General features: G+C 45.3%; 2 protein-coding genes across 9 annotated transcripts; one reads left to right on the forward strand and one right to left on the reverse strand.

The window, feature by feature from the left end:
• Positions 1 to 5,983: 5,983 nt before the first annotated feature.
• LOC101770690 (probable LRR receptor-like serine/threonine-protein kinase At4g37250) lies at positions 5,984 to 9,739 on the forward strand. Its single transcript, XM_004965724.3, has 2 exons — positions 5,984 to 8,295; positions 8,772 to 9,739. Exons 1-2 carry the CDS (start codon positions 6,396 to 6,398, stop codon positions 9,494 to 9,496), a joined length of 2,625 nt encoding a protein of 874 aa, XP_004965781.1. The 5' UTR covers positions 5,984 to 6,395; the 3' UTR covers positions 9,497 to 9,739.
• A 4,767-nt stretch (positions 9,740 to 14,506) lies between these two features.
• Positions 14,507 to 23,200, reverse strand: LOC101772284 (glycerophosphodiester phosphodiesterase GDPDL7). Of its 8 annotated transcripts, XM_022825954.1 has the most exons (14): positions 19,392 to 20,322; positions 19,034 to 19,299; positions 18,823 to 18,902; positions 18,568 to 18,640; positions 18,398 to 18,459; positions 18,052 to 18,170; positions 17,648 to 17,944; positions 17,330 to 17,439; positions 16,699 to 17,200; positions 16,411 to 16,455; positions 16,042 to 16,329; positions 15,812 to 15,951; positions 15,245 to 15,722; positions 14,507 to 15,129 (listed from the first exon to the last, which is right to left on the reverse strand). In XM_022825954.1, the coding sequence occupies exons 6-14, from the start codon at positions 18,149 to 18,151 to the stop codon at positions 14,825 to 14,827; spliced, it is 2,265 nt and encodes a 754-aa protein (XP_022681689.1). In that variant the 5' UTR covers positions 18,152 to 18,170; positions 18,398 to 18,459; positions 18,568 to 18,640; positions 18,823 to 18,902; positions 19,034 to 19,299; positions 19,392 to 20,322; the 3' UTR covers positions 14,507 to 14,824. The 8 variants fall into 8 exon arrangements, with proteins under 8 accessions (XP_022681689.1, XP_022681688.1, XP_022681687.1 ...); XM_022825953.1 differs by lacking the exon at positions 18,823 to 18,902; XM_022825952.1 differs by having other exon boundaries at positions 18,398 to 18,640; positions 18,823 to 18,899.
• Positions 23,201 to 24,390: the final 1,190 nt, after the last annotated feature.

A 24,390-nucleotide genomic window follows, 5' to 3' on the forward strand; every position in this document is an offset into this window, starting at 1 on the left:
GCAAATCTCACATTTGTCTAAGGTGTGGTTGTACATTTCATGTACACATTATTTTTCCAAATCAAATATTTTGCTCAACAATACCTCCACTTCTTTGGAGGCAAGTGAATTCTTGGGGATCAATTTGAAGCTCACTTCAATAAATGATACCTACAAAGGTCTCCATGTAATCCCTAGAATTATCATTAGTTCAATATTATACTACTACGTGTAGTATATTGTCCATCATTACTATCATGTACTTCATACATGGTATTTATTCAGGATCCAATCAGAAAGAAAAAGGAATTTCATTAAGTGGACCACTACTATCACAAATATGGGAGATATATTCTCTACTTATGGGTATTTAATTATTAATTATAGATGCACTCATGTATTCTACAAATACCCATGTACGTTTTCATGACATCCATTTGTATAGTTTCATATCAAAACCTATTACTAAGAGTAATGATGATCTATCAGCACTCAAGCTTGATACAATGGACATGGAAACTAAATATTGATAAAATTCCTTTCATATTATATGGGATGTATTATATATAGATACATTAATCCCGAATGGCATGTTGCGTATAACATAATTTTTCAATCTTGGTCATTCTAAATCATGAATGATAAGAAAAATTATTCTATTGGTCATACATACATTCCCAAATCCTCAAATTTTGTGCAAAGCATGTGTCACAAGAGAATTAATTTTAAGACTCTCTTACCTTAAAATTCTAAATAATGAGCCACTAAATTTCTTGAACGCATTCAAGACAAGTTGGCCATATTTAGCCATTTATGGACTATCTAGGCACTCTAAAGTACTTATGAATGTATTTGCAAATAGTCCCAAATGTGTCTCTTATTGATCATAAGACATCATAATTTTACCAAATTCATTGGTCTATTTTTTCAGCTAAGAGCAAAATTTTCCTGAACACAGGATCAAATCCATTCATATGGAATTATTTGATTTTGGGAACTAAATCACTAAGTCCCTGTGTTCATACCAATTATAGCTTAATTGAATCTCTTATTGAGATAACTCATTTGTATGACCATTAAAAAAGAGTTCAATTTATCAACATCAAGTTGGTAATATGCGGACTTACACACCGCATAATCTAAATTCATAAAACTGCAATCATACGGCTCCCTCCATTGCAGTTAGTACGTGAAAACTTTCCACAGCCAAATATTTCTCATCTACGTGTTGGTTATGTTTTACATATAACAATATCACCACCTCAGCATACATCATGGGCATTAGAGGCCCACAAAAGGTATTATTATCCGCCATTCATATAGTACCTTAGGTCTCTTATGGGGATTTACACACAAGCTTGTATGTTGATAACACTTTGAGGATAATTCCAGGCATTAGGGGGTGATTAATACCACACAAAGAATGCCAGAAATCCAAAATAAATGCTACACACATTTAGTCCTCACATCCACGTATATACCAAAGAATATCTAAACCAACAGTTCAGAACATATTTTATTTGTAACACATTACAAATAGCCTGCCAAATGCATTTTCTTATCAAAAGTTCATCATATACAGTCCCTACAATTAGTGTGCCAGAAAGAGTGATGATCTAACAAGATCTCTCAACTCCCAAATTAAAATAAGAGGGGGAGAAGTATGGTAACTAGAAATATAGCTTATTACATGCATCCGCGGAAATAGGAGGAAATATCCTTCAAGATAGTAAATGTAAATCAACATCATGCATGTTGTTAGGTATGTATATTTCTAGGTTTTCACAGTTTTGGGCATGTCCTCTCCCCTACCACTCATTCAATCAACGGAGTCCATCTTTCTACTTTTAACACTTTTAACCCCCACAGGCTGAGCAAAGAAGGCCATCTTTTGGATAAGCAGTGCACGAGTGAATAAATAGAAGAACCTTTCTTTTTTACCGTAATGCTTCTCGACTAGCATGCCTAGAGATTAACCCAGATTCCAGGGGCAGTAATTAAGGGAGTGTTTAGTTCCAGGAACCTGTCACATCGAATGTCACATCAAATATTTAATATTTAGATACTAATTAGGAATATTAAATATAGGTTAATTATAAAATCAATTGCATAAATGAAGGCTAGTTCATGAGACGAATCTATTAAGTCTAATTAGTCCATGATTTAACCATATGATGCTGCAGTAAATATGTGCTAATTATGAATTAATTAGACTTAATAGATTTAATTAGCCTTTATTTATGCAATTAGTTTTATAATTAATCTATATTTAATACTCTCATTAGTATCTAACCATTCGATGTGACAGGGACTAAACTTTAATCCCTTTAACAAACACGCCCTAACCAACCAACATCCCATCCCACGGAGACTCACAGAGCCAATGATGAAACCCTAGATCGATGCACTGCACCCTGCAAAGCCTATAAAGATTTCGGAAAAACATATGCACTCGAACACAAGAGGACAACGGCAGTACACATTCATCGGAATCCCAGATGAGATGAGCCACTTTTTTACTCGCCTTTGCCGTCGTCAGATCATTGCCGAGTGCCGATCGATATCTCACGCTCGCATCATGGTGACATGATCGATGATCCCACCCCACGTGGCCCGCCGTCCAGTCTTCACATGCGATGGCAACGCCCCCAACAAAGTTATCGCGGCTGAAGAGGGTATGATGGTCATATATACTGGCAAAGTGGCAGTGCAAAGGGACCCCAACTCGACCCGATTATTTCACACGCGGGTGGCACGTACGCACCAACACCTCGATCCTTTCATATATTGCCAAACTGCATTTGTGATGCTGCTGCAAAAACAATGATTTCGTAATTACTCAAGGGAAAACGTTGTTGAATATGATGTACTGCCTCGAGTCACTTTTAAGTCAGTTTCAGTAGAAGTATCACGGAGAGTTTTATGGACATTAAATTTCATACCACATCAGCAATTTTGTTGACCTGGCAAGTTTTTTACGAGGAAAGAGAAAGGGAAGTTTCATCGTATATGAGAAGAGTTTCATCCATGACATTGAACACGTCCAGTTACCTAATTCTCAATCTTGATATCAGTGCAATGAAACTGTGCACCAAGACTGATCTTATACGACTTTCAGACAAAAAATTAAAGCTAAATACAAGCTAAACTTGATGCCTAAAACGTCATATATTGCCACATCAGGATTTTTCAATTTGGTGTGCCACTGACAAGTGGATGGACTACATACTGTATATGTCAGTGACAATGGATGGGGGTCAAAAATCCTGAAATGACAATATACTGAGAGTATGGACTACAAAGCCCGAAACATTTTTCTTTTTATATGACTAGATTAATGACGAAAATCTACCAGAACAACTCATGCTTCAGCGGATCTTTAACAATATGCATATACGAGTTTGGAAGTGATCGGCATGCTATTTTCTCCGGGTAACGTACACGTGCTTCGTTTTCCAGGACAAGATGGATGACAGAGCATGTCTCGCTCATTGTACCGTCCCAATCTGTGTACTTCCTTTTCCTGTACGTAGACATACACTCATCATCGATGCAAGTACACATGCATTAGATTCGTTTCAGCTACTACAGTGCCGATGACGTTGACCAGTTACAGCATGATTTCGAAATTATGACCTAACTGTCTCACGCATCATCATCTTCTGCTTCTCCGTCCAATAATGCGTATATGTTTTGTCCACCACCACACACTACTGCTTGCTAGCTCTTCCATGACGTTGAACAAGCAACAAACTTCAGCTGGATGTATACATATACAAAAGCCTAATCATGCATTTCCTCGACCGTGAAAGCGACTGCACCCAATCGATCCCAATAAACAAACTGATAATCCTGTTGTTAACATGGTATTATTCATGTATAAATGCGATGGCCAAATCCATGTCGAGATCTTATCGACCCATCGATCATAACCGATCGACAGAGCAAAAGCATACATGAGCACGACCACCCAACAAGCGTACACGCCATGTGACAAGGAACATGTGCGTGGTGGCGATGGATCTGGTCATGACTCATCATCTGGACATGTACACGCTACGACGACGACGACACGGCCAGGCGCTCACTTCACTGTAGCCTCACCACCTAAAAGGACACGGGAGCAGGAGCTAGCGAACCCTAATCGTGGTTGGCAACTTGGCATGGACGACGACGATGCATGCATGCATCATGCATGGATGGATCGCAGGGATCCGAGATATCCTCTATCTCGTCTCGTCCGATCCTCCAGCTAGTCCCTTTTCACATTTGGACAGGGGTCAGGGGGCCATGTGTCTGTGTTTGCACAGTAATGTGACAACCGGGTTTTCCTCTTCCGGGGGACCCCCGGGCTTGCACTCATGGCACGGTATCAAAAGGTTTATGGAGAGATCATTTCACATTCATTGCATGGATGGATGAAGGATCATCCGTGCATTTATGCTTGAGGACCCCGGACCTAACCAGTATCTTCGTGGTGGCAATTGGCAAGGTTTTGGATCAGTGTTCTGCTGATTTGCTGGCCAGGGAACTGTTGAAGTGTTGTGTTTATGGTTCACATTTGTCTGCTGTTGGCTTAAGAGTTTTATTTGTTTGGATGGATGGAGTTATGAAGATTAGGGCGGTGGCAATAATGTAGAATTCTTGATTTCGTCAAACTAACCATGATTGATCTTTATGTAGCCGATGGATATCAAACGGTTTTTCACGAGTTGCCTTGAACATCTAGCCATGCATTTTTCTTTCATGCTATGTCATCCTTGGACCCACCATGCTCATCTCCTCTTTGTCTTCGACAGTGTTCCTATGACACTAATTAGGCTTCCTTGACGGGTTTGTTTGCCTCACTGCTTCGTCGCCATGTCTATTGTGTTGTCGCCATTGCTAGGCTCGCCCACACCTCACCTTGGCATCCTCTGAAAGCATGCGTTGGTCACCTTCAATATATATATGTAGCCCGTTCCTTAAACACAGATTGACTTGACGTCAAATGAAGTTTAGAAAACTCGTAAATATTGTGGTTGAAGGATCGCACAAGAGACGAATAGGATGTTCAAATGTCAACCTCTTCTAAAATTATTGTTGAAGAGCTTTGACATTCATCGTAATAAGACATTTAGCGGGTCAGTTTCACCCAAGAAGCTGAGACTCGAAATACAGTCAAAGTTAGGTGGGCATGGAGTTAAAACTTACACGTGTTATTAGCCCGTCTATTAAGAGGGAGGTGAACTATGTCAGAACATGTTACATGTATTATGCGCGGACGTGTTGTTGAAGCAGCTGGCGATCGGATCCATCACGCATCTTGTTGTCGCGCCCGGTGGCTTAAAACGTAACCGACGTATGAAAGCGCCGTCCAGCCGTCCCCCGGACGTAGAATGCAGCTAGCGTTGAAGTATGAATGAAGTGTCCGTTTCCTGTCCAAAAGATTCGGGGGGGTTTTAAAGGAGACGACGACCAGCAGCTAGTCCGTCCGGTACAGTACCAAACGTCCAAACCCAAGCCCGCTTCATCGGCTGGAAAGAAGAACGAACCCGATCGATACGTGTACACACCCGTCACTTTCCTTCCTTTTTCAGCGCATAATTGCAGAGAAAGACCACGTAATGTCCGATCCGCAAACTAATCCCAACCGCAACCCAACCCAAAGCTGCACCGGCCGGCCGGGCCGGCGATGGAGACCCGACACGAGGCCTCAACTGAAACGAACGAAAGCCATGAAAGACGACGGCAGGTCGACGCTCAACGTCACGCTTCCCGATGCCGCCCGCCTGCCGCGGAGACGAGTATACGACGGCCCCAAACCCCAACCACCTGCCCGCCGCTGCATCCATGGCGCAGCGTCTCGGCATCAATGCAGAGGGAACGGGAAGGGAAAGGAAGCGAGGTCGTCAGGACGAGACAACGACGTGCCGGCCCGGGGCTCCCCACCGAGCTTGAAAATTTTTAGCGAGGCCGGGTGCGGAGGGGGGCCGTGGAATCTGAGCCCCGGTGGCGGCTGGAAACGGGGGTTTTCCTGCCGAGATCACGGCCGTTTCGGGCATCTGCCGCAGCCTCGGCTCGGGTGACTCTCCCTGTTCTGTTCCCGCACCACCTCCCCCACACGCGGCCACACCACTACGCCACCCACCCGGCGCATCGCTTCTTTATTCCGCTCCACCCAGCCCAGCCCGCACCGGCCGCCTCACATGCCATTCTTGCCAACCCCTCACTCACTGCTCTGCTTGCACCGGCTCTAGCCTACGGACACCCACCTGCTGCTGCTCCTCAGCCGCCCCTGACCGCGAGGGGAGGGCGCCGAGCTACCGAGAGAGCTTCAGCTCCCCCGGTCGGCCGGACGGCGCTCGGCAGCGGAGGAGGAGGACATGGTGGTGCCGGTGCTGGGCGCTTAGGTACCTCAGCTCGCCGCGGCGGCAATGGAGGGGAGGAGGAGGCGCGGCGGAGCGGTGGCTGGTGGGGCGGTGCTGTGGCTGCTGCTCTTGGGTGCCTCGCTGTGCGGCGGCGCGGCGGGGCTCAATGCCGACGGGACGCTGCTCATGTCATTCAAGGCCGCGGTCACGGCCGACCCGCTGGGCGCGCTGGCCGGGTGGGGGTACGACGCCGCGGAGCCCTGCGACTGGAACGGCGTCGTCTGCAAGGGCTACCCGCAGCCCGACACAACCGCGGCCGCGGCGGTGAACGTCACCTCGGCCTCCGCCGCCGACGGTGGCGGCGGCGGCGGCGGAAACTCCACGACGGCCGCGAGGAACGGCACCGCGGCGGCGGCGGGCGCGGGAGGGCTCAACGCGTCGCTAGCGGCGGCCACGGTGTCGCGGGTGATCAGCCTGGTGCTCCCCAACGCTCAGCTCTCGGGGACGCTGCCGCCGGACCTCGGCCGCGTCGAGCACCTGAAGCACCTCGACCTCTCTGGGAACGCCCTCAACGGGACCCTCCCGGCCACGCTGCTCAACGCGACCGAGCTCCGCGTTCTGTCTCTCGCCGGGAACGGCGGCATCTCGGGGGAGCTGCCCGACGAGGCGGCGGCGTACGCGCGCGGCCTCCAGGAGCTCAACCTCTCGGGCAACGCGCTCGCGGGGCGGCTCCCCGCCGCGCTCTGCAGGCTGCCGGGCCTCGCCGTGCTGGGGCTCGCCGGCAACAACCTCGCCGGGGGGCTCCCCATCGGCGGGCTCGGCGCGCTGGAGCTCGTTGACTTGAGCGGCAACTACTTCAACGGCTCCCTCCCGTCGGACTTTGGGGGGAGCCGGCTCCGGCTACTGAACGTGTCATCGAACAAGCTCGCCGGCGCGCTGCCGACCGAGCTGGCCGCCGTCGTCCCGGCTAACGCGACGGTGGACCTGTCGCGGAACAACTTCACCGGCGCGATCCCGCAGGCCGGGCCGTTCGCCGCCCAGGCGGCGGCGGCGTACGAGGGTAACCCGGACCTGTGCGGGCCGCCGCTGAAGCAGGCGTGCTCGATCCCGTCCTCGCTGTCGAACCCGCCCAACGCCACCGACTCGCCGCCGGCGTTCGCGGCCATCCCCAAGAACCCCGCCCGCGCGCCGCCGGGCGCCGACGGGCAGCCGCAGGCACCGCGGGACCAGGAGAAGCTCCGTCCGGCGGCCATTGTGGCCATCGTCCTCGGGGACATTGCTGGCGTGGGTCTCCTCTTCATGCTGTTCCTGTACGCGTACCACGTCAGGAAGAAGAGGCGCCAGCGGAGGGAGCAGGACCCGGCGCCGCCGATGCAGCTGAAGAGCACCGGAGGATTCGGCGCGGTCAAGACCCTTGACATCGCCGGAGGCAAAGAGGATAAGGCGTCGACATCGATGGGGTGCTGCATTGGCCGCAGGAACGACGGCTCGGACAGCTCCGAGTGCTCGGTGTCGTCGGACGGCGAGTCCGACGACAGCGAGGACCTCAAGAAGCGAGGGAGCCTCATCGGCCGGAGCACCCCGCAGGACCACGGCAGCAAGAAGCACAACCCGCCTCACCAGCAGCAGGCGGCCCCCGCGCCGGCGACGCTGGTTACCGTCGACGGCGACGGCGACCTCGAGATGGAGACGCTGCTCAAGGCGTCGGCCTACATCCTCGGCGCCACGGGCTCGAGCATCGTGTACAAGGCCGTGCTCGCCGACGGCACCGCGCTGGCCGTCCGGCGCATCGGCGAGAGCGGCGGCGCCGACAAGCTCAAGGACTTCGAGTCCCAGGTCCGCGCCGTGGCCCGGTTCCGCCACCCCAACATCCTCCGGCTGCGCGGCTTCTACTGGGGCGCCGATGAGAAGCTCCTCATCCACGACTACGCCCCCAACGGCAGCCTCGCCAACATCGCGTTCAGCAGTAAGTGCCCTTCGTCTACCTCACACAATTTCTCGTTTGTTACCACTTTCAGCACCAAAAATCGTTCAAGCATTGGAAAGTTGCTTAATTGATACCGACATCTTAGCAGAACTAGTGATTCACTTGTAGTACAATTAGTTCATAATCTCGAGCTTCAATCATTTGCAAAGTTTGGCTGCAACGGTTTAGTCCTATGAAAAGGTGGCACCTTTACTGATCGTACTGTGCTGCAGCTTAAATGCGCATTAGTCGTACTAATCCACCTATTGTCCAGCGCCTTAATCGTGCTGGTCAGAGGTACTGTTTGTACAAAATTTTGTCATTGATCACACAAAATCACTGCAATTCTTGATGACTCTTTGGTACTGGCAGTCCTGCTGACCTGCAAATCAAGCAAAAATCTGAAACAACTGTCCTTGTAACTTTCACTTGATTTGGTGATGACCGGTTGGTGATTTCGACCGTTTCATGTGCAGGGCGGTTCGGGTCGTCGTCGCCGCTGCACCTGAGCCTGGAGGCGCGGCTGCGGATCGCGCGCGGCGTGGCGCGCGGGCTGGCGTACATCCACGAGAAGAAGGGCGTGCACGGCAACCTGAAGCCGAGCAACATCCTGCTGGGCGCGGACATGGAGCCCTGGATCGGCGACCTGGGCCTGGACCGGCTGCTGTCCGGCGAGGCGGCCGGCCACCGCGCCGGCGCGTCGGCGCGGCTGTTCGGGAGCAAGCGGTCGATGCACTCGACGAGCAGCCTCCCCGACCTGTCCCAGATGCCCGGCCCCGGCGCGAGCCCCTGCGGGTCGGCGTCGGCGGCGGCGTCGGGCGCGGGCGCCAACCCGCCGCCGTACCAGGCGCCCGAGTGCCTCAAGAACCTCCGGCCCACGGCGAAGTGGGACGTGTACGCCTTCGGCATGGTGCTCCTGGAGCTCCTCTCCGGGCGGGTCTACTCGGAGGTGGAGCTGTGCCAGTGGCACGCGGGGCTCGTCGCCGAGGAGCACGGCCGCGTGCTCCGGATGGCCGACCCCACGCTCCGCGGCGAGGCCGACGGCAGGGAGGACGCGCTGCTCGCGTGCTTCCGGCTCGCCTTCGCCTGCTGCGCCATGGCGCCCGGCAAGCGGCCCGCCATGAGGGACGCCGTGATGGTGCTCGAGAGGACGGCGGCGCCCGGCGCGTCGGCCGGCTCCAACGCCGGCGCCATTCCTTGAGAACAAAAAGTCACAAACTGACCTTGAAGAGCTGGAATGTGCTTGCTTGTGTTTACTAATGGATCGCAAATAATCTTACTGCAAGGATGGTTGGTGGTGGTTGTAATCACTGGTGCGGCAAGTTTTCAGGTTTGTTTGCTAGGGCGTGTAGATCTGTCACTAATTTTTGGAGATTAACCTACTGATCCCTTTGCTTGTTATTGTGAATCGAATTTCAAAACCCGTGCCCTCTTTTTGTGTGAATTGCGATCTCACTGGTTGACACGCGCTAGCGGCCACCGGCATGTGTCCCCGGGCCGGCCGGGCTCCGGCGAGCTCGCCGGACGCGACGAAAACTGTGGTGCCCGCCGTGCATGTCTGCTCCCCTCCTGCATCTCTCCGGCGCTCCCTGCAGTGCTCTTTTTCGTATTCCTTGGATTGTATCATGGTCCATGGTGGCGTACGTCGCCTATTGCCCTTCCTCGTCCTCGAGATGGACCACGGCGAGCGATTCCTTCGGGGAGGTTGGGGACGGTGCAGCGTTTAGTGCTTCGAGCATGTAAAACAGGCAGCCGTGTCGCCCGGGGTTGGCAGGGGTTTTTCTGCCGGTCTGCCCTGCAGTACCCTACAACCCTCAGCCTCGTGGCACGTGATCTCCCCAGTAACCACGGGGTTTCTTACTCCTAATCACAACTGGTGACAGGTTAACATCCAGTTCGTGACCTCATATGCCCCCCGGATAGGTAAAAGACTAAAAGTTCATGGCCGGCATGCGCCCCAATGGCATGCATGTTGCTGTCACAACTCACATGCTGGCATGCTGCGTTAAATGGAGTGGTATGCAGCCAAGGCTTGTGAAACAAGCTAGGCTCTTAAAGCAGGTCAGCATGAGCTGATGGTCAAGGTGATCTGAATGAACTCTGAACTCTGAAGGGGAGAGCGAGTGTGAAGAGTAGTGCATGCATAAGCATGCTTCAGCTACAATGCTAATGCACATGCAGAGCATATGCTCCTGTGCATGTACATGTGTACCTACTCAAACAGCAACCTTGACTAGTTGACAAGCAGTTTCCTCCGGTTTTGTGGCGCAGTAGAACCAGTCAAAACAAGCACATAAATTCCACCTGTATAGTTGTGCCACTGTAAAGTTGTGTGATCCAGCAGTAAAACACTAGTGTAAAATTACGAGTGAAACAGCTGAAGATGTGGGGATACACTGGATGATAAGATGATGGATTATCATAGCCTCTGTCACAGGCTCACAGCAAATCCAGCCTGCAGATCTCCACTGTCGCATCAGCATTATCTTGCATTAGTTTGCAAGAACTAGTACACAAATATGACTATGAGCGAGGAAAGCTTAATCAGATCTCGCACCATGTGTAAGCTAGCCACTCAGGTGGGCAAACCTAGAGGAACAGAATAAAAAACTTTACTGCATAAAAATCTACAGGGCAGACCTTTTTTTTTTTGAAATAAACACAGGGCAGAGCTCAAGTTCAGGTTTACCTATTACCTTCATGCAGACATTCTCCAGGACTCATCAGATAGCTGTGTGGTGTTACTAGATCCAGTACTCCATTTTAAACCTATCAGTTCAGTTTTGCACATGTTCAGAGAGCAGGAAACAAAGCATCTTCTGACTAAGCTAGCAGGTGGTCAAACATGACGTTGCCTTGTCAGTTGATCAGGAACTTCTGTTGGAATCATCCTGGGGTGATCTTGGATTTAGTACTTGATCACATGGTGCCGCAGCCACAGCTCAAACATGACCATGGGAAACGCATCATATGGGATGGGAGGTGAATGCCACTCGAAGTGCTTCTTGACCTGCAATTACAGGCGATTTCTTACTACAGTGTTATATCAAATGTGACGGCTCTTTTCTTCTTCTTCTTTTCAAAGCTTCTTAGTATAGTGCTATAGCGAAACTTCGTAATAACAAAATGCTCTACAGTTAGAGGACCACTGCAAACAGATAGAATCTCAACCAAAGAACATAGTTGCTCTAGTGATAGTCGTGATGCTATTATGCTACTGATCGATTTGCCACGGGCTACATGTGTCACTCTGTTAGTCAATATAAGCATACATTAACCAGTGACCTGTGTAACGTGATGAACTCTTCCTATGGTATAGACTTCGGAATACTCGTAGGCCTCACTCTTTCAGTAAGGCCGCAAAGCGCAAACCTCCTCCAGCCAAGGACATCACTGAAAGGTAGGTTATAAAATGTCTGACAAAATAACTGGATTGATGAAAATATTATTAGAAATAATACATTGAAAACCACGATTTATAAATATATATTTTGTACAAACAGATAAATCTTATAGAAACACTAACAAGGAACACAACCTAGTTTGTTCGGAAAAAAAAGAAAGGAGCACAACCTAGTGGATGGAATTAGATATATGGGCACTATTAGCCCTGTTTGTTTGAGATTATAATCCACCCCAAACTATGCAAGTTGAATTATGGGTCATGGGTACTAAAGCAAAGATCACATCAGGACCATAAATAATCTAAAATAAGCTACCCAATGCTAGCTTGTTTTAGTTATTTATGGTCCCATGATAGTATTTTACCCTACTACCTTTGAAACATAATCTAGCTTATATAATCTAGGAGGGAAACAATAAGCACCTAACTTGGGAACCACCAGGACATATGCAGAACTTGGTCTGATAAAATTGGTTTTCATTAAACTAACTCTCCAATGGCTCTGTTAATGTGGTTGTTGCTGACGGCAGGCTCTGTATCATTCTTCCAAAGTCGTGCCAAAACCGCTCCTCTTTTGGAATTGCCGTGGCCAGCCCAGAAAGCAACTATTGTCTTGAATCCATTCGAAAAATAAGAAAACATTGCTTCAATAGTTTGTAGAATCTTACTGGCTCCTTTTGAGGCCTCCACATGAAGCCACCTAGGTGGACACTTTAGAACAATTAAGAAATCCTAGAAATTTCCTAAAAAAAGTAAAATATCTAGCCATCAATTGATAGACTCAAATCACCATAGCTGTTAAATCTTATTATAATTTCTAAAAAATTACCCACCTCTACCATTATGAAAATAGCACAAAGTAACCCCCTAAATCTATATCAAAATTACCCACCATTATATAAAATAAACTAAAGTAATCCTCTAATCTTCATCTAAATTACCTACTGATGCCATTATAAAACATAATTTAACATAACCCCTAAATTTGTGTCTAAATTATCCACCACTAATAGTATGAAAAAAATAATATAAAGTAACTTCTTAAATTTCCATCTAAATTACGCACATATTTCATTATTAAAATAACATGATGTAACCTGAATTTGAATCCAGATCACCTTCATTAAAAATATACCCCAAGGTACACAAATATATAGTTCTAAATTGTCTATTTCTTACGTCGTTGGTATAGAAAATAATAATTAAAGTGTATATGCATAAAGTGTGTCACAATTTATAAATATATAGAGGGATCAAACTTTACCCCCCCTCCCAAAACTCAAGGTGAGTGTGATTAAGAATAAAACACATCGAGTTTGAGGAGATATGGGCGATGTTGTTCCTTTGGTTGAGCCTCAGTGAAGAAGTCTTCACTTCTAGTTCAAATGAAACATATTGGAGGTCTATCGTAGATTGTTGGCAATGAGATATGATGGAGGCGACATCAATACCAATATGCTTGGTCAGCACATGCTTGACTAGATTATTTTCTATCTAGTATCATCATATAAAACGGTGTAGAGGTATCACATGAAACTCCAATATAAGCTAACAACCATCTAAAGCAAATTATCTCAACAACTTTGCTTCAGCTCTGAACTTTGCTTCAGCTCTAGAGCGTGTTATTGCACTATTGCTTTGACTTTCATGCAATGGGGAGAAATGCCAACGAAAATGCAACAACCAGTGATAGAGCGATGATCAGTACGATCACTTGCCAAGTAGAATCAGAGTAAGCATGAATTTTAAGTAAACTTGATTTTGCAAACAATAGCCTTTGCTACCCCCCATTAGTATGTATATGTATGTTATCACCCCTTAGTATCTACATAAAACATTTTGCCAACTTTTTTAGAAAAAACATTTTATAAAAAAACTGACTATAAGGCTACCCTTTTGTTGTATATAGCAACTGACTTTTCATACGTATCAGTTCCTACTTATACTACAAACTACATGTTCATAAATAGATAGATTTTTCAGGACGCCATGGGTTGAAAAAAAATTACATGAGATGCGAGAAATCTACCGTCTAGATCCTCGATGGTGTGGGAAAGCCGTGCTTGTAGTTCCAGTAATTATAATGATAAAAGCAGACTGAAGTGAATCTAGGCCCATTATTTGTATGGGACACATTGCTAGTTTTATATAAAATTTGAAAAATGTAATAAAATTCATAGAGGAGTTTTTTTTAATTTCCTTCATTCCATATATTTTAAACGTGAGAATTTCACATGAAATATTCGATAGAAACTATTCGTAAAATTCTCATTTTATAAATAATGTTGTATTATATTCTATAGAACAAAAAATCACAGGCTACAAGGTTTAACTTTGACAAGGAATTGACGGAGCATTGTCCTTTTTTCTCCGTGTTAAAGAAACATGGCAAACGTAATTGTAAAAAACAGTCAAATTAAGTGATGGTGACATCATCAATTTGGTATGATAACGGTGCATGGGAGCAGCAAAACAAAATTATCCGTCCCACAAAACCAAAATCTCACCCTTGGCAAGTACAAATTTGTCTGTAGTTGTTTTTTTTGTGGTAGAGCCCTACCCGTTAAGTCCTCACCTCAATATGTACGCTCTCGCATTTTCCTAGGTTTATGACAATGCTATTCTTTCACCAGGAGGCGATATGTCCATCGATAGTGACCCTGTAAGCATTTGTGTTTGTACTGTGTTTCAGGAAAAAATATGCCTCTTACTTTTCATTCAAATGAACTGTTGATCATTTCAACAAGCGTGCCATCTTTTATCGAAGCTACTAGCATTTCAGAATATGCAATAATTCCTGTCACGATGTCAGCATCCAAACACGAATTGAGAATATCTTAGCTGTCCGCCTTATTACTGAGTTGGTTAAATCTCCAACTCCGCTGTTAAAATCTTTTCTAAAGTCTACATGGCTTTAGGTTCGGATAAGGTGCGTGTGCCGCCGTGCGTGAGTGTTTGCATCTGTCTAAAAAAAAAGTCTAGCTCCAGCTAATCTCTGCGTTCATGCATATGACGTCGACCTGCTTAAGTGCATGTGCATTATCTTGCAGTACGAATCAGCCCTGATGGGTCCGTAAAAATATCCAAACAAACCCACATTACAATTCCGACACCTAGGCCTCAGGATCACCGAGAGCACACTGCCAAAAGCACGGCGAGTCCAGCCACCAACAAGCAAAGGCCAGAGCTGGCGCCGGACGCCATGGCGCTGCTCGTAGTGCTGGAATCATTTGAAGACGATGATGCAGCTCCATGACCACCGACGGTTACCGCCGGCAGCGGAGGATCCACGACGTCGGCAGGTTCCAGCACCGGCGCCGGCCCCTGCGCCGGTGGCAGTGCACTGTGGTCCGTCAGGTTGATCAAAGTCCCCGGTTTTGCAGGCATGATTGTGTAGGTCAGGTTCTTACTGAAGTCACTGCATGGGCTCCCTGCATCGCATTCACAAGAGGGAGATTGGAGAAATGCGTAAGCTTCATGCTGATCCAAATATGATAATGCAAAAGAACACTAGCAGTTCCACATGTTACGCTGATATATACTCACTGAAGTACTCGGCTGCCGTTGCAGGGAACTCGGTCACAATCCCATCAGCCATCAGCGACGAGTAGGTCACAATCTCCACCATCGGGTTAGCCCAGAAGTCGAACCCAAGGTTCATGAACTCGTCCTTGAGCAGGCCGACGTACACCGACAGGTTTGCGGCATGCATCTTGTCGATCACGTCGGTGAACCGCACGAGGAATGAGCCTTGCGCCTGGACAACCGAGCCACGGGTGATCGACACGGCATCCGCAAACTTGGCCACTTCCTCCACGGACGCCCTGGACACGTCGCTGATCACGTTGCCGATCTGGAGGACCCGCTTGAACGCCGGGAAGTTGTTGAATGATCCGAGCACGGCGGTGTCGTCCGACGCGATGAGCACCTGCTGCCTCGTCTCTTTGTCGTAGCTGGCATTGACGAGTGCGCTGGAGATGGCATCGACAATGCCAATGCCTCTGGTTGCAAGGTATGGAGCGTTCTGCATTGACCGCAACAGCATTCATCTAAAACTCGAAATGAGTTGAATAAGAATGGCACGTAAGAATGAATTCAAGAAAGCATGCTTACACGAATGTCAACTAGTATGCCAGAGACGTTGCTGCTCTTTGAGAAGGCCAGGAACTCAGCTAATGTCATGAGTTTCCCGCTGTTCTTTGCTGCTGGATTTCTTTTCAGTCCGGCTTGACTGAACGGGCCAACGAGATCAGCTAGAGGGACAAAAATGAAGTTGTTAGCGTGGAACATGCTAGCATTTTGAAGCGAGAACTTGTGGCAAAGCAAATGGAGTTAATACTTACGCTTTAGAGTTTGGATCTCGCTCCATGAAAGATCAAATGAGAAGATGCCAGACCCGTTCTGTATTTCATTCACAGTGGCAACTTTTGTCGTGAACATTGTTGCCGCTGTCGTGCCTTTTGTAAGATCTGGAGAGTCCAGGCAGAATAGCACTGCGTCCTTTGACATCTGTACTGAACAGTCGATTATGTCTGCGCCGTCTTCCACTGCTTGTTGATACGCAAGGTCAGTGCCACCAGGGAAGATGCCACTTGCACCATTGTGGGTGATGATCAGTGGCCTGGTATCATCTAGTCAAGTTCACATATTAGGACATTGCAAAATGGCAAAAGTATCAATTAGGACAACAGGTTAAAGGACATATTTCTTACTTCCGGGAGGAGGAAGCGGGTTGTGCTTAGTATGTGCTAAACAGGCTGCATAAAGAAAGACAAAGATCCTTTAGAGGTTAAAGAGTGCACAATAGGATCAAGACATTCATTGTTTCCAATGATCAGGTCAGGTTATAAGAATTGTCTTGTCGAGCATAACAGCACGCACGATGGAGTGATCACAATCATACTGCTACTCTGTATGGCATACTTCAGTGTAATAGTCTAATTGAACTACTCTACTTGTAAACATCAGTTTAGCTTTTTCAAATATGCAGTGCTCCTTACCTACGGCTGCTGAAGCTGTGGACGGGAAGTCCGTGAGGACACCATCAACAGAGAAGTCAGAATTATCAATAAACTGCAAGTACTCGGCACTAGGATCGTAGCTGTAGTTGTAACTTGAGATGTCATCATTGGCAAACTTAAACGCATAGACCTCCAAGCCTAGGGCATGAGCATCTTTCACCAAATTAGTAGCTGGCTGCAAGTAATGATCCTTGTTCACAGGCCAAATGTAGGTCTTGGGGACGAGAATTCCTGAGGCAAAAGTCTTGATAGATTTCAAGTCCTTTAGAATGGCTCCATAGGTTTGTTTTGTGGAAGGTTCAGTGACTTGCTCGTCAAGAAACTGTAAAACGAGCTTCACATTGCTTTTCCCGAGCTTCCCACCAAGGGTTTTCAAGAATCCAACTTCAGGTGAGGAGACATAATTGAACCCAAATTCTTTCACTTTAGATAATATATACTCTCCGATATTTAATTTGTGATCTTGGAAGAACTGGCCATACTACAAATGGGAAGGTACGAACAGCTATTAGCAAGAGCATAGTTAAATTAGAGGAAAACATGGATGAGCGTGAATCCGATATTCTAAATACAGGGGAAGAACTATAGCTAGCCACGAAATCATGTTTACCTGTACATTAATCCAAAGTTGAGGGGGGTGGAGTCCTACTACATCATCAACAAGGCTCATTCCCATGGTGCCATCAAATATGCTCGGGCGAGACAGAACGTTCTGGATCACTACAGGATGGTCAGAGCATGACATGCTAAGTCAAATTGGAGATTACAACAAGAGAAATTAAACATGGTAAGAATCCCAATCGTATAGGTACTCGGAAGGAAATGCAAACAATTCATTTATTGGCTTTTGTGAATAACTTCAAGCATACAGAATAAACAAGACCATGACAAAGCTTCTTGGAAAGGTGCTGAAGTTATTTTTACTCACATGTGACATTGTGCATTAGCTGATTTGAAGTGAAGTCAATTGAAAACCATCCATGCCGATCTTCTCCGTTCACTTTGTATGTCTTCCCATTCTTAGGGAAGACCTCAGCTATTAGCGTTGAGTTATCAAGTGCCAAGCAACTATGGCAGAATCCAACGTTGTCGCTAGAAAGTAGCAGGTCGCAATAAAGAACAGCTTCAGGGAGACTATTCTCCAGGGCAAACTGGTACCCAATGTGGCTTGAATCAGGGAACAACCCAGAGTACCCGCCACGAGCTATGACTAATGGAGGAGCACCTAAAGAGTAAGAGGGTCAGCAACAATATGCAGTGCAATTCAATAACTACATAAAATTGTTCACTCAAATAAATTGTTTCGGAAATACAAGGCTTTAGCATATTTACCGCTTAGAGTCTGCCATTTCTGTACTGGGTCCTTCAAAGCAGCATTAGCTCCATGAAGCAATAGCAGGACAAGAAACATACAAGGATATCTTACTCCCATTTGGTTGGGAGGGGGCACCCTGCATTAGGAAATAGCTCTGTGAGATGTGCATATGGAAGAGCTGTGCTTGAGAAGAGCAAAGCATAACATGGAGACACTGAAACAATGACCTCTAACAGATGAAAACTGAAACGATTTGTCATAAAAGTCAATGAACATGTATTTGATGCAAACAACAAATTAATAAAACAAGGGCAGCAGCATTCAGAATCGATGGAAAAGCAGAAAGCTCGAATGATCACAAACCTAACACAGCACTTGAGGAATCCAAATAGCTGGGTGTGAGACTTTTGCTTCTTCACATTTTCCTTGCAATAAAAGATTAAAAATTGAAGAAACATGTAAATGGAAAACATAATCTCAGAATATATGAAGAATCTAAATAAATTAAATATGACAATGAAACAAAAACTTACTACCGCTCATGAGACTTTGACTTCTTGTCAAAAGCTATCCGAATCCGTAAAGAAGGGCTGTAAGCTCTCAATGCTAGATTGTGGACAGGAGGCAAAAGAGGAGGTCCAGTCAAGACCAAACAAAGTAGTGCTAAAATTAGCCCTCTTAAAAGGCCAACCACCGGTTGGGAGCATTAGGTTGAAATTAACTAGCATTAGTAGTAGTATCTTCGGCAGAACATGGAAGAGAAAGAATAACAGCTTTGTAATAAATACCTATGGGTGGTTTCTTTCTAAGGTGATTATGATGTCAGTCACAAAGCTACACAGTTTCTCTTGTCTTAACTTCGCACCTGCTGTGAAACTCACATATTGTTACATGTTCCAGGAGCTACTTATGACAAATTTAATCTACAGTTAAAGTTGGCATAGAGCTTTTTTTTGTTCTCCTAGCAAATTCCTCAGACAAGAACGGAAATGAACTTACCACAATATATGCCTCATGAATGATTCATTAGCACCCTCAATAATCTGTATCTTCCACATCAGCTGCCCGACCTGTCAGGATGTCTGCCACTGCCAATCTGATATGCTCCTCTCGCAACAGGATGAACTGTAAGCCCGCTGTTACTGGCCTTGGTCATGACATCCCCATCGTGATGTTCTGGGTCACGGATCAATTGCCATCATCCTTGCCACTCCCTCCTAGTTTTCTGAAAATAGGAAATGTCTACAAGAAATAGGTGGCCATACCTGTTCCAATGACGAGGGCAACAAGATATATAGTCTTAGTTACTTGTATTTGTATACCTAGTGAATAAAAAAACAGTGGAAGTGTTTTTCACCGAATATGCATGATAGCCACGTATCGTCGCATTAAGAAGAAGAAAATACTGAAGCTCCTAGAACAACCAGTGAGTTCAGTCGTGGCTTCAATGGTATGTCAACCATGCCACTAATCTTCAACCACCAAGCACTGTACACCATGTCATCAGGTTTTGGCGACAAGCCCATTATGCAAAACCACCTTAAGAGGAAAAACCTGTCTTAAGAAGACACATGATGCCATAATTTTTTCACGACGCAGTATATTATATTAAGAAGATGAAAGAGGGGGGTAAAGAAACCCCTTACAAGGGCCTCACACACACACCCAACCAAAACAAAGAAATCTCTCCTCTGTCAGGGAAAAGACACATGATGCCACAATATGCTGAATATTTGCGTCGCTTTATCACAGAGTGGCAGCATTCAGGATGCGGCAACCCCCTTTCAGCAGAGTGATCGCTGTGCAACAGTCATTATGGCTTAGTCATTATGGATCGCAAGCCAAAGAAAAAATTGGCATTTCCTAGGAGCCAATGAGTGGAAAAACTGTTAAAAGAGCAGGAGGGGGGAAAGCGATGGAACTTTCCTTAAAACTAATAACAAATTTGGAACATTTCATTAAACCACCACACATCTGGTAAAAGTCTATAGATGCTTAAGATAAGTAAACAAGCCAAACTCGAGAAGAAGCATGTGAAGGGATTGTATTCTCCTTGCACTGACATGATATTACAAATAAGATTATCCAATGGAGCCTGAAAGTAATAGGATTGCGTGGAACTAATAGATTGATTAGGGATGCTGGGATACAGTACATATATATAGGCGCATGTTACAATCTAACAGAGTCCATATCACAGTAGGGACAAAAGTCTCAATTTCAGTGCATATGATTTAGACATGTCAAAATCACGACATTGTATTTCCAGCTCTTAACATCAACCACCTTAGATCCCATTAAGCGTGATCACAATCTGGCGAGGAGTAGCATAGTCTCGATGTTCACAGAGCCATATACCCTAAAAAATTGGAATGCTCAGTATTAGGTTCCAAATATAGAGCCCAAGTTGATCAATAGAGAGGGAGAGACAAGGAGGACACACACAGCACACTTAAACTCCATCAAATGCATACAGTCATACACATGTGTGCTCATCTTCCTACACATGCTAGGACAGTGATCGGGGGAACCGTAGGCTTCTGGTGCCTGTGTATGCACAATCCCACTGAAAACCATGTGTGTACCTAACTACCTATCTAACTGGTACCGGTTGGTTACCTTGTAGCTAAACACAAGTGAGTTCTAGTTGCTTCTAATATTGACAAGATGTTGGGGTTAATAATCCGAACACAACATGCTGCAGAGCCTTAAAATTAAGTTCAAATTTTTAGTTCAAATGTAGGTAGATGATACGCTGAATGGACAGTGCTTAGAACTTCACTACATTCTTTATCTGAAATTCTCATTTGTTCTCAATAGGCATCTCGAGAACAGAATCTTAAACAGGGATGTTAGAGTCAATTAATTGGACTACACTACAGTACAAACAAAGTTAATTATTTTCACGCACCTGCCAAGTTCCCATGTTGAGACGCCCATTGGTGATTGGAACCCTGATGCAATATGCCAAATATTATAAACATGTTGGAGACATCAAAAGTTATTGTCAGGAACTTAGGATGAAGAGGGTACACATACGTCAGGGAACAACCAAACATTGATGACTTAATATGTGCTGGCATGTCATCAGGCCCTGCAAATGGAACCTGATAATTAGTGAGTGATCTAACCATGTATATTATGGTATCTGCATATACCTTACAGACAGCCATGGAAATCATGGCACAAGTAATACACATTGGATGCATGGAATTTTAGAAACCAGCAGCTCCAAATTTTTGCTACAGTTAAGTTTACTCAACAATGCAATGCTAAAAGGGCGCCAGAAGCAAGAGATTTTTAGAAGAAAATACTAATATTCAACTTATAGTTCGCTCGTATATCCTCAAAATACTAGTATGCACTATAACTCAAAAAAATATATGGTAACAAGAAATGCCAAAGTCCAGCCCTATCAGGCTTAAAAATACTAACCTTCCATGGTGTGCCTCCATGGAGCTGATGGACCCTGATCATAATAAAAACATAAGAGACCATTTCACTGACCATGAACAGAATAAAACAAGAAATATCACAACATTCACCTCTGGAACAATGCGACTAAGAAATGTTTCAGTGTCCGCCTGGACATCAGAGTCATAGTTCTCATTGATAGTAAGTGAAGCGCTTGTGTGCTGCACTGCAGAATATGACAATTTTACTAGTATTAAAAATATTGAAAACTGAAATATACTCATCGGAGAGTCCATACAGAAAAGCTAGCTAAAAATTCAAATCAAATGCAATATAAAGTTCCAAGGGTGCATCTGTTATCTGAAGTTTCATTTCCTTCTCACTCATATTATAAACACCATGACTATAAATGCTGGATATATTTTCATTACACCCGATACTTCTCAACAGCAAGTGCTAGTACATGAACATACTTTCATGCTTTCCTTCAAGATAGCAAAGTCAGGTCGTACTAACTGTTTTTTCTTTTTGCATAAATGCCAAACAGAAAGTTTATGCATTGATATCAGGATAAGCAATACTATCATTGCATCAACAAATAAAAAGCATGTAGCTAAAGAATTTGCCTACTGCATTACCCTAATATCATGCAGATGTAAAAGCACAAGGTTGGAAGCTACTCAGAATCTTCAACATATTCATCATGAAACTAAAGAAAGCAAAGTAACCACTTCTTGGAATTTCAAATTATGCTTGCTCTCATGAATTCCACTTGAATTTTCTCCCAAGCATATCCGCTCACAGGTTACGCTAGTCATTCATATCATAACTCCAAATCTTTTCAACAAATTTAATTTCCATACTACGTTGACATAAAAAAGAACTGGTTTGGTCGCAGGTTCAAGACTGGTCCACATCAATTTGGTTTCTTTTTTATTCAAGAAAAAAAATAAATGGAAACAGCTGACCAACTCCAGACATCAACAGCGTCTTATAACAGGGCTATACATCTTATAAAAATGGACAAACTTCTCAGCGTTAATAATTCTGATCAAGCAGTATTGCACCATTACTACTAAGTTACTAACTGGTCGTGCATTTGCCTAAAGTAAAAAAGATCATTCATGCACAAAAAACCATATGAATTGCATCCAGTGTGAACATATACATACAGAATAAATGCGCCATGCCACACTTGAACTCGGCCAGGTCATCCCTTATCTCGTTTACAATCTGCGACAGACGATAAACAAACAGCAGCATCACCGCATCGAACAGGCAACTCAAGCTGTGTACGAACAAGAGGGGGACGGGAATGCGCATGCGGGAGGGGGGAGGCACCTTGGGGGTGATGAGGTGGCAGCCTCGGCGCTGCGGCGGGAGGACGACGGTCCTCTGGGCCCATTTGGCGGCCTGGGGGGCAGCCGCCGACGGCGCAGAGGAGGAGGCGACCTCGCACCGGACGGCGCCACGCGCGCCACGGCGGGGCCGCCCGGAGGCGGAGGAGATGACGGCCGGAGCTGCGCCGCGGCGGGGTCGCACGGAGGCGGAGGAGATGACGGCCGGAGCCCGCGCGATTGCAGCCGAGTGCATGGTCTGATTGCGCGGCGGCGGCGGCGGGAGGAACGCGGGGAGCGGCCGAGCGGGGAGCGCAGCGACGCAGGCACGAATCGAATTTGTGGTGGCTCACCGTGTGCCGCCGCGGTTGTTCACCGTTCTCACTTTTTTTGTGTGGGCGTGAGTTTTGGTTGTATGTTCGAGAATTAGATTTCGATTTATTATTACAAATTCTTATGTGAGTTTATATTCTCATAAAAAATTCCTTTGTTCATAACAGATTAAGGGGGTGTTTGGAAGGATTTTAGCCCCCGTCACATCGAATGTTTGGACACTAATTAGGAGTATTAAACCTAGACTAATTACAAAACTAATTACACAACCTCTAGGCTAAATCGCGAGACGAATCTATTAAACCTAATTAGTCCATAATTTGACAATATGGTGCTACAGTAACCATTCATTAATGATGGATTAATTAGGCTTAATAGATTCGTCTCGTGATTTAGCCTAGGGGTTCTGCAATTAGTTTTGTAATTAACTTATGTTTAGTCCTCCTAATTAGTATCCGAATATCCGAAGTGACAGGACTAAAGTTTAGTCCCCTCCTCCCAAACACCCCCTAACAGTAGTTGATGTTAGGACAAAACAAATAAACTAGCTTTAGTTACTTTTATTTCCTGGTTTGAGGAAATATCATATTATGATTCAAGAAGTTAAACTACAGTGTGTTATGAAGTCCATATATTGATTAGCAACGAGTCATTTTTTTGTAAATTTTTATTAATAAATAGCCAAAATGTATTTGTATGCATGTTTGGTATAAAAGTTTTATAAAAATATTTGTATATAAAATGTCTTCAAAATATGTGCATCTACAATGGCTTTTGAAGTGACATTGATAATTTTGTTAAAGAAATTAAAGCACTCAATGCGTACCCCATAATTAAGTTGTTTTTTAAGTTGTGCAAGTAACAATTGTGTTGGGCATTTCGTCCTAAAAGGCAAAAACTTTATCAAAACTAATAGATAAAAAATGATAAATGACAAAGTTGTTTGCCACGTCAACCTGTCCCTGAACTTTGGTGGAGCAGTTTTTCCAATGGAGCTGAAATTGTTTTAAAAAGCGCTTGGTACAACGACTTCTCTATTTTATGGAATGGATGTGAGAGGTCAAATATCTTATATACCTACGAATGTGTAGTTTGTTTGAATGGATGGATTGAATGTTAACATCAGTTTGTAATTCAAGTTAATTTTATTAAAAAACGATAAATCATTTTATTATAAACATAAGTTTATAATATAATTTTATCAATAATTAAAGGAGTAAGAGTATATTATAGATTAAACCAATCATTTTTCTTTTCCTTTTCTCCCTTTAT

Source organism: Setaria italica, chromosome IV (genome assembly GCF_000263155.2).
Source record: "Setaria italica strain Yugu1 chromosome IV, Setaria_italica_v2.0, whole genome shotgun sequence".
NCBI classification, from domain to species: Eukaryota; Viridiplantae; Streptophyta; class Magnoliopsida; order Poales; family Poaceae; genus Setaria; species Setaria italica.

Bases quoted from the DNA above. Each gene is read 5' to 3' on its own strand.
- LOC101770690 (XM_004965724.3), top strand. From the start codon at position 6,396: ATGGAGGGGAGGAGGAGGCGCGGCGGAGCGGTGGCTGGTGGGGCGGTG. The intron at 8,296-8,771 runs GTAAGTGCCCTT...TTTCATGTGCAG, and splicing joins CGCCAACATCGCGTTCAGCA to GGCGGTTCGGGTCGTCGTCG.
- LOC101772284 (XM_022825955.1), bottom strand. From the start codon at position 23,041: ATGCACTCGGCTGCAATCGCGCGGGCTCCGGCCGTCATCTCCTCCGCC. The intron at 21,675-22,620 runs GTATGTATATGT...CATATTCTGCAG, and splicing joins TGGCATGGCGCATTTATTCT to TGCAGCACACAAGCGCTTCA. The intron at 17,945-21,469 runs GTTAGTATTTTT...CTTACTCTTTAG, and splicing joins ATGGAGGCACACCATGGAAG to GTGCTCCTCCATTAGTCATA.